The 14,943-nt window shown below is 42.9% G+C and overlaps 1 protein-coding gene across 7 annotated transcripts in view; it reads right to left on the minus strand.

Annotated features, from left to right (window-relative positions):
• Pde4d (phosphodiesterase 4D) overlaps positions 1–14,943 on the minus strand; it is an 840,110-nt gene that overhangs the window by 172,889 nt on the left and 652,278 nt on the right. For 6 of the 7 annotated variants that reach the window (XM_075976081.1, XM_075976082.1, XM_075976083.1 and 3 more), the window contains exons 3-5: positions 13,009–13,045; positions 7,122–7,195; positions 3,556–3,605 (exon numbers count right to left, since the gene is read on the minus strand). In XM_075976081.1, the coding sequence (XP_075832196.1) occupies positions 3,556–3,605; positions 7,122–7,195; positions 13,009–13,045 (161 nt within the window). Of the gene's footprint in view, positions 1–3,555; positions 3,606–7,121; positions 7,196–13,008; positions 13,046–13,154; positions 13,353–14,943 lie in introns of those variants that run through there. The other variant, XM_075976087.1, reaches the window with a different exon arrangement.

The raw sequence follows: 14,943 nt of genomic DNA on the forward strand, positions 1-14,943 counted from the left end.
AATTACTGAGAAACTAGAACCCCTCCATTGCTCTCATCCCCTGTGCCCTCCTAGACTTGCAAAGCTTGGGAAGTAAATGGGACTCCTATTCTTTAGTCTGGTGATTTCCTCTCATGCTCAGTAAGAGCTCAGCTTCTCCAAGGAGTTAATGACAGCTAATTAGTTTCCCATTCTAGCTGCTTTTGTATGCCTCCAGTCACAAACTACTGGGTACAAGTGAGGCCCCATCCACTGTAATTGCCTAGCTCCAGGAGCTTATAACTCCCTCTCCTGAGGTCAGTGTGATGTAAAAATCACACAGAGATCCCGTGAGATCCTTCACTTGTTGTGACCAGTTCTGTGACCTTGAGTGGAATCACTGTCCTAGGAATCTGGTTTGGGCATCACCAAAGTGGGGGTCAGGGGAGGGCACAGTGACTTCGAGAAACCAACCATTCATTTCTTGTTGAGCACAAATCATTCCACTGGTACCCTAAATTGTTTTTTTGGGAAGATGTCACTCTAGTTACAAGGTAGTCATATGTACCCTCAAAACAAAACAGCATCGAAGACCAAATATTCTGCTCTAACCCCAACTACTGATCTTGCCTGTTATGCAAGGGGTAGGGGGAGGAGAGCACCTTTCCTGAGGGGTGCACTAAATGCCTGAGCAGGGTCAGGCTCCGTGGAGTTTTGCTCGCTAGTAACACCACGCATGTGCTCACAAAATATGCCTGTCAGCCAGGCGGTGGTAGTGCATGCCTTTTGTCCCAACACTCGGGGAAGACAGAGGCAGGCGGATCTCTGTAAGTTTGAGGCCAGCCTGATGAGTTCTAGAACAGCCTTAGATACACAGAGAAACCCTGTTTTGAAAAATAAAAATAAAACAACCAAAAAACAAAATGTGCCTGTACACCCCTCACCATCCTCGGTAAGCTGCATAGAAAAGAAGGACCTATTCCATACTGACATCTTTGTTTAGGCTCAGTTATACTAAATCTAAGTGTCTAAAGCAACAGTCTGTTACTCAGAAAATTAATCTTGGTAGGTAGGAAGTTTTACTATTCATCTCTTGATTCGATCAGAAGTCAAAGGGGGAGAACCGTGCACAGTCAAAAACCTTTGAGGCAGGATCAGGAAAGCAGCAAGGAAGGGAGCATTGATAACGTGACAGTTATTAAAATGTCATCCCCACGTGATGGAATGTTCAAGAATGAAAAAAAAAACATTACAACTAAATCAGAATCAACTGGGATATGATGGTAATAGAAAAAAAACAGCACACTGGTCAAGACAGAGTCGTTTTTCCACAAGGCAGAGTCACTGAAAATCACATAAGGGCCTCCTGCTCATATTATGGATTGAGGCTTAGAGAAGATACTTGAACCAAAAAAATTGGTCTAGTTTGGAGAATATGCTAATTTTCTTCTGGTAATAATTTTAGAAATCATGGGTTTTCTTTTCCAGGCAATTATTTTAATGAATCAAATGGGGTTTCAAGAAACAATTAAATGAGCTCAATTTGGTCTCAAGTTCAGCAAAATGAGATCATTCGTTCTGGATTTGGTTCAGTTGAGGTCAAGTCTCCTGTCTAAAATAGAATAATAGGATTGGGGTAGTTTTCTTTTATGTCCTGTACTTCCTTTGTATTGTCTTTCCCAAACTTCTTTTGGTCCTTTTCCGGTGTGTGTGTGTGTGTGTGTGTGTGTGTGTGTGTGTTAGCATAATCATGCTTGTGTGTGTAGATGTATCTGGAAAGCAGAAGTCAATGCTGCTCTCTCTCCTAATCGTTCTCCAGCTGATATTTTTAGGTAGGATCTCTCTCCCTGGGACCCAGGGCTTTTTGATTCTGCCAGGATGGTTGGCCAGTGACCCCAGATGTCCTCCTAGCTCCCTACCCCAGCACTGGGGTTGCAGGTGTCCAGGCCATGCCCAGAATTTATGCAAATGTTAGAGTCCTCCTGCTTATGTGACAAATACTTCATGAACTCAGCCATTTCTGGAGTCCTGGGTCCAAGTTTCTATTGAACTTTATAATATATATAGTGTATATATATTACACTAACTTTAAAGCTTGTTCTCAGCTGTCTGAGTTCTCTGATTCCCAATGAGAACCGATGGGATAGTAATAATTTCCCTTGTATATAAAACTGAGCATTGAATAATCAGGGATGTATCCTTTTACATTTTTAAACATTTATTTATTTTTGTGTGTACGTATGTTGCTGTATATGTGCCATGTGCCATGCGGAGGTCAGAAAGCCACTTGTGAGAGTTGCCCCTATTTCTCCCATATCATACTGGGGGTTGAACTCAGGTTGTGAGGCTTAGAGACAATCACCTTTCCCTGATGAGTCCCCTTGCCAGCCCCTAATGTTTTTATCTTTTTCTTTCTGCTTTTGTTTGCTTTTTAAAACAATTCTTACTATGTTGCTTGGGATAGCCTCAAACTTGCTATGTAGTGGCCCAGGCTGGTCTTGAACTCACAATCCTCTTCCCTTAGTTCCACTCTGTGAGGATTGCAGGCATGTGCCACTATGTCTGGCTTTACGTTTTCCCTTTAACTAAGCGATGTTGCTAGAAATTCAGATCACACCATGATGGAGGAAGGTCATTGGCTAATAAAGGAACTGCCTTGGCCCAGTTCATTGGTTAGAAGATAGGTGGGAGGAGTAAACAGAACAAAACGCTGAAAGGAAGAGGAAGCGAGCTCAGACTCCTCCCTGGAGCAGACGCCTCAGAGAGAGAGACGCCATGCCCCGCTTCCGGACAGACACACGCGATGAAGCTCCGACCTAGAATCTTCCCGGTAAGACCGGTGCTCACAGATTATTAGAGATGGGTTGATCGGGATATCAGAATTAGCCAGTAAGGGCTAGAGATAAAGGGCCAAGCAGTGATTAAATGAATACAATTTGTGTGTTGTTATTTCGGGGCAAAAGCTAGCCGAGCAGGCGGCTGGGGTGTTGGGGACGCAGCCCCGCCACAGCTCCTATTACTACAACACCAATTAGCTAACACAGCAACAAAGGTAATCTTTATACAAATAACACAAACCATCCAGATAGAAGTGCCTACGGTGATGCTAAACCAGGCCCAAGCAATGGCACCTCTATAAAAACATAGTACATCAGGAAATACTTTCCAAGGAATAACACAAACGCAAACATATGAGACAGCGATTCTCAACCTGTGGGTTGCGAGCCCTTGGAGGAGGGGGTGTCAAATGACCCTTTCACAGGGCTCCCACATCAGATATCCTGCATATCAGATATTTATATACCTACTAATAACAGTAGCAAAATTACAGTTAGGAAGTAACAACGGAAGTAATTTTATGGTTGGGGGTCACCACAACTTGAGGGACTATAGTAAAGGGTCACAGCATTAGGAAGGTTGAGAACCACATTGTGAGGCCGGCGACAACAAGGAAACATAGAGAAGGAAAACTTCATTTCTTCAAAAGTTTAGAATCGCGGCATAACGTGGGTGTTGGGAATAAGGCACGGGGCTAAGGTTCCACGAACAGCATTTCTTCCCAGACAGGAGACAAAGAAGGTCCCACTTGTCTCTTACCTGTGATGGTGGCTTTGTTGATGGATGGTTGATTGCACATGGGTGATCGTCTAACAAAGAAGGAAAACACAAAACAGTAAGCGTGTGTTGCTGTTTGACTTTAGTACCCTGAGTTGCTTTGAATGAGTCATTCTAATCTAAAGAATTATTTTAAAGTTATAACACGACCATAAATACTTCATTGAGTTTAACCCAGAAAGTTTTTAGATGCCCTTTCCCTGTGGCTCAGACTGTGGATGGGAAAAGAGGAAAAGAAAGAAAAACGCTAGCTTGAATCCTGTGGTTGGACCCTGGAGGAGATTCAAGCAGACAGGAACATCGCAGGGATGTGTCTGGAGAGGGCATTATTATTGGCTGACTGTATTCACATATTCCACTAAGCTAGGGTATGCAGAGCAAAGCAGACTTCCTGAATGTGGAAATATGGTGAGCTTATAATGGTTTTTTCCCTGGTGCAGTATTAGAAACGCATTTATGGCTTATAGTCTCACGATTTCTTGTGTATTTACCAGGAGTGAATGACTCCTTCTAAACAACCCTGGGTATTGAAAAGGTACGTAAATGTTTTTCCTTTCTAATTTCTTCGTTGAGAAGCATCTCTGGCAAGTTTGTTAGAGAGGTACATTAATAGCTTGTCTAAACAGATGCCTTAGAAGTTTTAGTGTCCTATAAACCCACTGTATTTCAAGAGACTCCATTTGGTATCTTTCACTGTTCTTCAGTTGTTTGCCAGCTCCCAGAAGGCAATTATAAACACCTTTAGGAACATGCCTACTATACCATTAACCTGTGTTCTCTAGGAAGGCCAACATGATGCATATAGTATCCATTTGGTCAATGCCAATCAAATTATGTTAAAATGAGAAATCATTTATGAGACATCCATTAAACACATTTGGAAATATAACTTTTTAAAGTTATTTCATATAACTGGCATCCTTCAAAGGATGGCAATTTTTAAAAATCCTTCAGGAAGCAGATACATTGCAAGATGTCTGCAAAACATCTCAGGCCCTTTTCCTGTGTGTGCATGCATGTGCATAGACATGCTTTTTCTAGTGGTTAATTCTTACAAAGCCCTGCACTGTGTACTTCAAATGAGTTGAGACACTTAACCCTTAGAACAAGCCTCAAGGCAGGTGAGCTGATTGTGTGCGGTTTGCTAAGGACAAAGCAGTACATTTTGAGAAGTTGAAAGTTTCAGAGTATCAGAGCTGAGATTTGAACTCACGGACTGCGACACTCCTGCTGCTCTCTGCTCTGCTATCTTACTATTAGGAGTGTGTGTGTGTGTGTGTGTGTGTGTGTGTGTGTGTGTGTGTGCGTGTGCATGGGTAAGTGTGTATATAAGGGAAAGAAAGGTGGGGGAAGAGGGAGGGAGAATGATCCAGGCAGTCACATACATGAACCCATTGTGGCTCTTCCCTTCCCTCTACCCTGCTGGTAGGCTGTGTCTCCAAGCCAAGCTGCAGGACCCCCAGGGAACGCAGTCTTAAAATCACGTAGGGTTCCACAGGCTCCACTCAACTGCACCCAGTTGCACTGCTGTTCTTAAGTTTATTGATGTATGTTCTGTATTTAAATTTTGTGTATGATTGAAAATGTACCAAGATTAATGTCTGTATTATTTATTATAAAATAAAAAGTGGAAATGTGAATGTGATGAATGCTTTATAAAGCAATAGTTTAAGGTTTTAGAACTGCCTTGGTCTACGTAGCGTGGTTATGTTCTTGCTGAAGGTTTACTATGTACATGTGACAGAGTCTGTTCAGGGTGGCATTGCTGTAGATGAGAGTTTATCCAAGTACGTTTTATATTGATGAGAATTTTCAGTCATTCCTTGTTCTGTAGAAATTTAGAAAGTATTCCTTTGGCATGGGAATATCAAATGAAAATGTTACGCTTTTCTATAGCTTTAGAAAGCAAAATTACTGCCTTACTATTTATCTTTTTCTAGGATCAGTTCTATGACTTGCATGTGGGAACCTGGCAACCCATAACCATAAATATTGACCATTAGATCCATGAGGACATTGGTAGGTATATCATTTAGTGAAGAATGAGCCAAACTTCACTTCTGGGCTATATATGGCAAGAGAGCAAGGTGATAGAAACTAACAGTGTGTTCACAAATGTCAGTGATGAGCTCAGGTCTCCCATCTGGGGTCAAACCTAGGGCATATTATCCATCAAGTCCTTCCTTGGTAAAAATACAAAGGCACATACCCGCCTCTAAGTGTGATGGTGAACTTGAAAATGTTCCAGGGACTAGGGGTGCTCATCAGGCAAATTCAGAGCCTGCCAGAACGACTGTTCTCAACCTGTGGGTCACGCCCCCTTTGGTAAGCACACCATCTCTAAAACTATTTACATTACAATTCCTAACAGTAGCAAAACTGCAGTTATTAAGTAACAACGAAAAATAATGTTGTGGTTGGGGGTCACTACAACATGAGGAACTATATTAAATGGTTGCATTGTTGGGGAGGTTGAGAGCCGCTGTTCTAAAGTTATGCAACGTGCCCTCGGCCGTCCCTGAACAAAACTAGTTGCCAGGAGTTTGATTCCTGAATTACAATGCCCCAGGAATCTGGTTGAACTTTAACCAGTGGATGAGGGGCACATCCACACTCTCCAAACGTGCTGGCTCTTCTTGTAGTCTGCTGTGTACGTGTTTGGTTTGGTGGGCATCCGTTGGCATGGGTAGTGTACAGTCAGGCAAGCTAGATGGACTTTCCAGGGTTAGCTTTGACTTTCGGACTTCCTTCTTTCCAGATAAATCCACTCTGGCCCTGCCAATCTGCGTGGTATAGAAGGGACTTCTCTTCAGAGACGGGAGGGTCAGGGTGATGCCCTCACACCTGGCATGCGTGTCCGATCAACTGTCATGTGTTTACATGCTGCTTAACAAGGTGACAGCATCTGCAGGACATTTAGCAGAAGTTTGTTTCTTATTGGCCTTTTTAAGATGAAAGAACTGAATTCCTTAGATGAAATTTGCAACGGAAAAGCTTGAGAGGGGCAAACAATAGCTCTAGTCTTTGGGCTGAGCTGAGATCTTACAAAAGTGAGGAGACCTTCCCTACGCAGTACTAGAAGCCCGAGAAGCTTGCAGAGGTCAGCATGACACAGTACAGCTGGCCGTGCTGCACAGAAAACGCCCCCCGGCAAGACATGGGTCCCTCAAAGAGCACCTTCAGGGTGCAAATGCTTTCCTAGAAGTTGACTACTAACAGCATCTGCGGGGTTGTTGCGCTGTATGAGGATGGGAGCTGGGAACTCAGCGGTGAACAAACTCCCAAGGTGAGCAGAACCTATGAAGGCACCGCGGGTGCCACCGGCAGAGGGCGCTCCTGCCAAGAATGATCACTCATTCACTGGTCAAACACGGGGAGGGTCGCCACAAAGTAATTCTAGAAAATGAAGTCAGCATTGTATGGCACAGAGCAAGCGGCTGGGCAACGGCAGTGGTTCAGAGATGTCTAATGTACTGAGTTCAGCTCAAGTTGAGAAGACACCAAGGAACGGTTCAGGCAGAAGGGGAGAGAGAGAGGGAGTAACTTACTTGCTGGGTGCTCGTTCTTGCAAATTAGTTAATGCAGCAAAGTTGTTTCGGACGGTTCGCAGGCTGGCCAAGACCTATGACAAAAAGAGAATTCTTTAGAGTTCTTGAGCCGGGGCCAGTGGGAATGCAGCTAAACATGCTTTGTAAGGAAGAAATTTTATATTCCTTGTAACTCAGTTTCATATACCATTACAGAATCTTCCAGAACTTAGGTAAGTTTTTCGTCCTGGTATATCAAATCCAGGGAGGTTAGACTCCCAGAATTTTGTAGAAGCCCCCTCTCACTGGCTTTGCTTGTGTTAACAGTAGCAGCCCTAGCCCCACATCCTGTCGTCACCCACACAATGTCCCCAGAAATTGCGATTATAACATACTATAATACAAAACACTGTGACAGTCTAAGGTTTAGTGATTAAAATTAGTCGAGAATTCTCTTAGAAAATTCTTCAAGATTCCTATGATCTCAGGTCATCAGATTACGAAACGCTTCCATTGCTTTTCCATCTTTATAGAGGACTTATATAGCTAGTTAATGCACAGATACTCTTTGCCTCTGCAGCAATTGTGCACTTTGTGGAATATAAGAAGTCCGCAGAAAGACAATGACCACAGAAAACACAGTGTTCTAGACAAAGTGTTCTATACTATTCTGTACACTTCTCAGAACAAAGAAAAGTGTTCAATAGGATTGAAGAAACAAATACATGGATGCAATTTAGCCACACGTATGTGGCTATATCAGGAAGTAGATGGCTCCACCTCTGCAAGCCCCTTCTTTGTTCTATCTCTAATCAGAAATAGAAGATGCTTAAGGAGTGGAAGTGAGTCCCGGAGAGAAGTCACAGGAGCCTGCTGACCCTCATTTTCTCCTCGAACAAGCTACTTTCCTCTGGGGTGGATCTTTATTAAGATTAGAGGTGCCGATAAGACCTCTGTGCTTATTACAGCTCTGGGTTTTCAAAAAACACAGAATTCACATGTCCTGGTATATGTCATATATTAAATGCACACACTTGGACAAGTTATGACACTGCCTGTACCACAGTTTCCTTGTGTGTAAAACAGAGATGTCAGTGCTGGTGGGAAGGTTAAAGGAAACCATTGCTTGGTGCCAATGACATTGCCTAAGTAAAGAGTATTTGGTGATTGTGTGTCCTTTATGGAAACTTCCATTTAATCATCTGGCACAAGGGAAGTCTGTATAATGCTTATCAGTGACAACACATAGAATTTTTAGATTTTTAATTGACCTCGGGGTTTGAGGACTGTGCCCTGAGTTTCTTCATGAGACAGTGATCTAGACGAAAGCCACACTGTGCCTCAAGCATTTGTTTTTGGAAGCTGACGGGAACTGGTGCAAGCCGAAGGGAGCTGTTTATGCTTGGCAGCAGTGACCTTCAGCGGTCCCCCTGAAGGAGTTCCTGGTGCCTCCTAGGAAGCCAGCCAGTCACTGGAAAACCTGGCTCATTATCACACACAGCTCTAAAAGGTCACACTGCTGGTGACGGAGTAGCTGAATAGCTGGCTGCTGACGTCAGACCACAGTGTCTCTCATGAGGCATGAAATTCTGAATGATGCAGAAATAAATGGATTAATGAGCTGGTCATGAAATCAAGCTGGCTTGATTTGTGCTTTAAAATGTGAATATCAAACGTGTTAATAAATCATTGAAATATAGTTATCACATCAGTTCACAACTCCCCTTTTTCTAGACTAAGATTTTAACCTCTGAATTTTGAGACTTTTTACTCTACTTCAGAACACTTAGGCCCAGCATGTTCGGCCACTGGGTAATATAAGCAGTAACTGAAGTATTTCATTTCTTTGGAAAACATTTTGAGGGTAATTCATAGTTTGTGATTGTTTGAAAGAAAGAAAGAAAAAAAAGAAACAAACAAAAACATTTGCCCATGAAGGAAAACATTAGTTCATGAACAAAACCTCTTCTCTAGCGAGGTTTGTTTTGAAGTATGCAGCCCTGGTTCGCCTGGAAACTCGCTGTCTAAGACCACACTGGCCTCCAATTCAGAGATCCGCCTGCTCCACTCCTGGTTTGCTGGGGTGAAAGGTACTCTCCACACCTGGCCTATAGAAAGTTTTAAGCTTTGGTTATACTAGTAAGATACTAAACTGAATTGTTACTTTAATTTTTAGCATGTAAATTTTTAAAGAATTCCTATCTTTGGATGTTGAAGAATTTAACCAGAAAAATAAAAGTGTTGTTGAGCCAAAAAGTATCTATCGCCATAATCAAGACAAAATTCCAATGACGGCTATTTCTTTGAAGAGGAAGACACACGGAATGGGGGAAGGGCACTCAAGCGTCATTTGAAGCCCTGATAGCATTTCATTTAACTGCTCATTTTATTATTATTATTTCTGTTTTCTATATTCACTACGCATACAGTATGATACATTCCAAAATGAAAGCAAGGGAAGAAAACCTCCTTGGGCACTGGCTGCCTGTCCCAGGCCTGCTGATTTTTCGGCTGTCCCTTAACTTATACAATTGTGAAGTTTGATGTAGTAAGTGACATTAAAGACACCTGGAGGGACTGGAGAGATAGTTCAGTGGTTAAGAGCACTGACTGCTCTTCCAGAGGACCCAGGTTCAATTCCCAACACCCACATGGGTAGCTCACAACTCTCTGAAGATCCAGTTGCAAGGGATCTGACACTTTCACACCAATGCACATAAAATAAAAAAGTTAAATAAACCATAAAAAAACACCTGGAGGTGTTTTGGTTTGCGGAGAGACAAATCTTGCTTTCTATGTTTTGTATTGAAATGTTAATAATATTTCCCACTCTGTAATGTATCCGATGGGGGCAGTAATGAAAAGAGGAATCTTCCATATGAATTGGCCATATACGATGCTGCCCTGGGTCTGGTGATTGCCTCTGGCATTCTTCATACAAATATCATTAAGTTTTTCCTCAAACCCACTCATTTCTCAGGACACAAGGAGGGAAGCAAACCTTGCCATACAATGAGGATAAAACGGACAGGGCTTTCCAGGCCCTGGGTAAAGGTTCAAGTTCATGGATTCCCCTCTGCTCCAGGGCAGCACTCTGCCATAAATTCAGCCCTAGCATCAGACGCTGAAATCCATACTCTGCAGTGCCTAGAATTTTCTTATCTCTTTAATGCTTATTCGCAAAGGGTCCCTACAGTGTCTTCCAGATGGCTCAGGCTTAGAGAACTAAAATCATTGCTTTATCTTTTGCCACTCCCAGTAATCATAGAATTGTTTAAGAAAAGCAAACAAGCAAACAGCTAACTAAACAAACATGGGAATGTAGAAGAAATGTCAATCTTAACAGTGACTAGTGACAGCCTACAGGAAACACTGTTCACTGGCCAAGGGGTGAGAATATTCACACACACAATTTCAGGCTCTGTGGGTGCTTTCAAATGTTTCTTAATTGATAGGATTCACTGAAGTTGGCAGAAAAATAGAAAAATGTTGGTTTCGTTCAACAGCTTTAGTGAAGGAATGGAAATGATTTTCTGGATTTTTTTCCAGTCCATACTCAGTTTATGCCAGTGGGTGGCAGTAGAAGACAGACTATGGGAGCCAGGGCAGGGAGGCGGTGGCCTGTCCTTGTGAGGGCAAATATTCTTCCTTACTTAGGCTTCACTTCAGGAAAAATTAAAAAAAAAAATCAGTGGAGAGTTAGTCACAGGATAAAAAGAAAGCTACTTTGATTGAAAATCAAACCTCTCTCCAAGTTATACTTTTTTTTTTTTTTTTTTTTTTTTGTTCTTGCAGCCTTCATTTTATTTCCATCAACTTCTGTAGCAAGTAGCATTGGTGTTTGGGCTTTTTTTTTTTTTTTTTTTTTTTTTTTTTTTTTTAATTTATTTATTTATTAAAGATTTCTGTCTCTTCCCCGCCACCGCCTCCCATTTCCCTCCCCCTCCCCCAATTAAGTCTCCCCCCAGCCCGAAAAGCAATCAGGGTTCCCTGTCCTGTGGGAAGTCCAAGGAACCCCCACCTCCATCCAGGTCTAGTAAGTTGAGCCCAAATTGGAGCACAGGACTGAAATCTCAAGGTCCAAATCAGGAGCAGAAGGAGAGAGAGCACGAGCATGGAACTCAGGACCGCGAGGGGTGCACCCACACACTGAGACAATGGGGATGTTCTATCGGGAACTCACCAAGGCCAGCTGGCCTGGGTCTGGAAAAGCCTGGGATAAAACCAGACTCTCTGAACATAGCGGACAATGAGGACTACTGAGAACTCAAGAACAATGGCAATGGGTTTCTGATCCTACTGCACGCACTGGCTTGGTGGGAGCCTAGGCAGTTTGGATGCTCAACTTACAAGTTATACTTTTTAAAAGCATATGACGTGATTCTTTCTGATATGTCAGAAAGTTCTTGGTGATTTCATAATTTTGTCTAGTAAGAACAGAGCTACCTAGATGAATGTAATCCATCCCGATAATACACAAATTGCTTGTTTGTTTTTTAAATGAAAGTTGATAAAGCAACGGAAACGAGACAATGTCTCACATTGCCTAACAGAGGTCCCATGTATTCATTGAATTTGGCCACAAGATAACTGTTACTAGGTGTAAAGGGACATGCAGCTTAAACATATATTGATGATGTTATTACTAGTGGAACAATAATTCTTCATTGTGTTAACAACCAATGTCTTTCTTTCTCCTTTGAAACTATCTAGGTGTTGCGGTTTTGTTGACATAAATGAAATGATGCGGTCATTCCTGCCCCTGTGTTGTTTCCAGAACAGGTATATCTCGGGCTTCTAAAGGACACAAGGATGTTCGTTTGCAGGGACCCAGGTTTTGGAAGCTTCTGAGCAGGAACCCAGGGTGTGGGTTTTAGAAGAAAGTCACAAACAATGGGGCCATGGGAAAGAAACAGCTGACTGCAGAGACAGCGGCCAGCTTCAGCACAGCTTTACCTCCTGTGTTCAACAGATCTAAGGACTTCGGCTAAATCGTTATTATGTTCAAAAAGAAGGAAAGATCAGTAAGCATGAGGGGCAGATCGGAGGGGGGTGTCTCCCAACACCAGACTTCATGTCTAGGGAAATAAACCGAAAGATTTGAGCACAGAAAAGAATCGTTCTAAAATAAACTATACAAACAAATTAAATTGGCACCATTTTCTGTGGGTCAGGGAGCCTAGGAGCTTCTACAAGAAAGTTCAAAAACTTTACCATAGAAGAGTTTAGATGCTGGTTAGTTCCTAGTCTTGTTACAATTTGTACATTGGAACAAAACATGGAGAGATTCTGTAGACTTCTTTCTAACAATTAGATCTATCCACGATGTTTGAGGTCCCGTCTTGCTCAACCAAACTGCTGATCCTCAGCCATTCTAGACACATTCCCAAACACTTTAGGTCATTTTATCATCTACATCTATGCCGCGGAGTTGAAACATTTTTGTCTCTTACGCACGAAGATCACAAATGTGCCACTCAGCTAAATCTTTGTACAAATAACACACGTGGGGGAAAAAGGGAGTAAATAAAGTATCAGGTTGAACAGGATTCTTGAATTTCAAACACAGATCATGTACTAATTATACCAGACGTAATCTAATCCATGGTACAGTCTTCTCCTTCGGGTGCTAATTCCAGTTAGGGAAATAGGGCCGGCTGAGTACTATCTCCTTTAGGTAACTTGGTATTTGAAGTACAGACACCGCTCGGGTCTAGCAGCCTTACCCAAAGCACTCTGCGGGGCTAAGGTTTACATTCTCCAGCATTGCCATCCAATGATTTGAATCAGCCAAACAGTTTGCATCCATGCACGTGTGTGTGGTAAAGTTACATTAAGGATCAGAATAAAATCCCCACATCAAATGCAGAAGTCTGTGAGAAGCCTGCACACTCCCAGCTGTGCTTACCTGAGCAAATGGAGTCACAATCAAGTCATCTCCATGTCTGAAAAACAAACCAAATCCAGTGTTAGGCGTCTCCAATAATGCTCTGACCACTTTTGATCAATACTAAACGGTACATTCCACTGAAAGAAAATCCCATTGGGAATTACAGTAATTCCATGTTTCTCTTCAGAATATGTCCTTGCCAGCCATTGAGTTGAAAACATGTCTTCTGGATCTTAACCATTGTCCATCTCCCTTGGTCTAAAGAGGGCACCCTTGATTGCCAAGGTTGCTTTTTAGGCACAAAGGACAGGCTATTGGTATGAAAGGGCTCTCATTTCTGGACCTGCACTTTACTCTCGATTTCTTCTTGCAGATCTTAGCCAGGGAGGCCTTGCAAAGAACCAGCTACAGCACTGGCTTCTGTGAGTAGAGTACCCTGGGCTAGCTAACATTTGTAGGTGATTAGCAGCAAGTGATCTCTATGGTCATGTGTTCAAGCCTTGGACGGGCCAGGAGCCCTACATGACATCGGGCTGCATCATCCACTAATAAAATCCCCATGAAACTTTTTCAACCGACAAGTGTTCCAGCCACTGTACTTACAGGGCAATGTTACCCTGTGAGGTGCTGTTGCTACAGTAACATCAGCTCCAGGACACGGGAGATACAAGCGCAAGGTGTCCATGGGACGTGTCTTGGAAAAGCAGGGAAATGCAAGAATTGATACAAGATTCTCCTTGAAGGAAAGTAAGAAACTGGAGCCTGGGACTCTGCAGTATTTTCGCAGCATGGATAAGTTGAGGAAAGGATGTCCCAAACCTCAATGGACTATTTCTTGATCTAGCCAGTCGCAAGCAATCTTGTTTAATCATACCATTTTACTTATCTTGACAGACAGAGGCTTGCCTGGCATATGAGGCGGATCTTCAATTTCTGATGCTCCCACCCTTGTGAGTGCCAGGATTTCTGGTGTGTATTGCCACATGCCAGTTTTTAAAAACTTAAGTGAATGTAGTTATTTTACACATATATTTCCTTGACATAATCCTCACTGAGGGCTGTGTCACTTAGATTATCAGCTTGTTCCCAAGCATCTGGAAAGGACTCAAGTCCCCAAACCAATGTCTATGAGTCATGCAGTACAAGAAGCAGAAAGACGAGACTTATAATGGGTTAATGATGATGTAACCACCATCTCAGAAAGCAGTCTGCTACCTAGGGAATACTACAGAAAGAAACAAACACAGCAACATCCGGGACGGACCGAATAAGCCGCTGCAAGTCACTGTGGAAGTTAGTGTCACATTGTTCTTGTGTCTTGGATTTGGAAGGAGGTGCTCTATGCCTGTTCACCCACCCTGGTCACCCTGAGCTAAGTAAGACCCATTCTTGTGGCCACATGGAATCCCACCTCTCCCCTCTTCCAAGAGAAGCCAGTGCTACTGGGGACCTGGAGGACAGGCTCAGTGGCATGTGTTGACAAGAGAAACGGCAGCGCTCCCTCTCTCTACACCTGCGTCATCTTTCCGTTATCTCTGTGTCCCCTACTATGCTGTTTTCCACTCTCATTTCTGAGCTAAAGAGCCAGAAACATAGACAAGAAACCAAGAGACCCAAAAGCAAACCTTCTTATGCGCAGCGTTTAAATGGGAGATGGGTACTACCTTCTAGAAGACTAAGCTCAGGCAGATTCAGCTCCTGACAATGCAATTCATTCAGTAACTGTTTCCAGACTGTGGGAATTTGGGAGACATCACCTCTTCTTAGTTTCAGTGCTGGAGGCTTTTATGTTTTATTTTTTTGTTATGTTTCCTTCCTTCCTTCCTTCCTTCCTTCCTTCCTTCCTTCCTTCCTTCCTTCCTTCCTTCCTTCCTTCTTCCCTTCCTACCTCTCTCCCTCCCTCTGTCCCTCCTCCCCTCCTCCCCTCTCTCTGTCTCTCTCCTTCCTTTTTTC

This window comes from Microtus pennsylvanicus, chromosome 6 (genome assembly GCF_037038515.1).
Source record: "Microtus pennsylvanicus isolate mMicPen1 chromosome 6, mMicPen1.hap1, whole genome shotgun sequence".
In the NCBI taxonomy this organism is placed as follows: Eukaryota; Metazoa; Chordata; class Mammalia; order Rodentia; family Cricetidae; genus Microtus; species Microtus pennsylvanicus.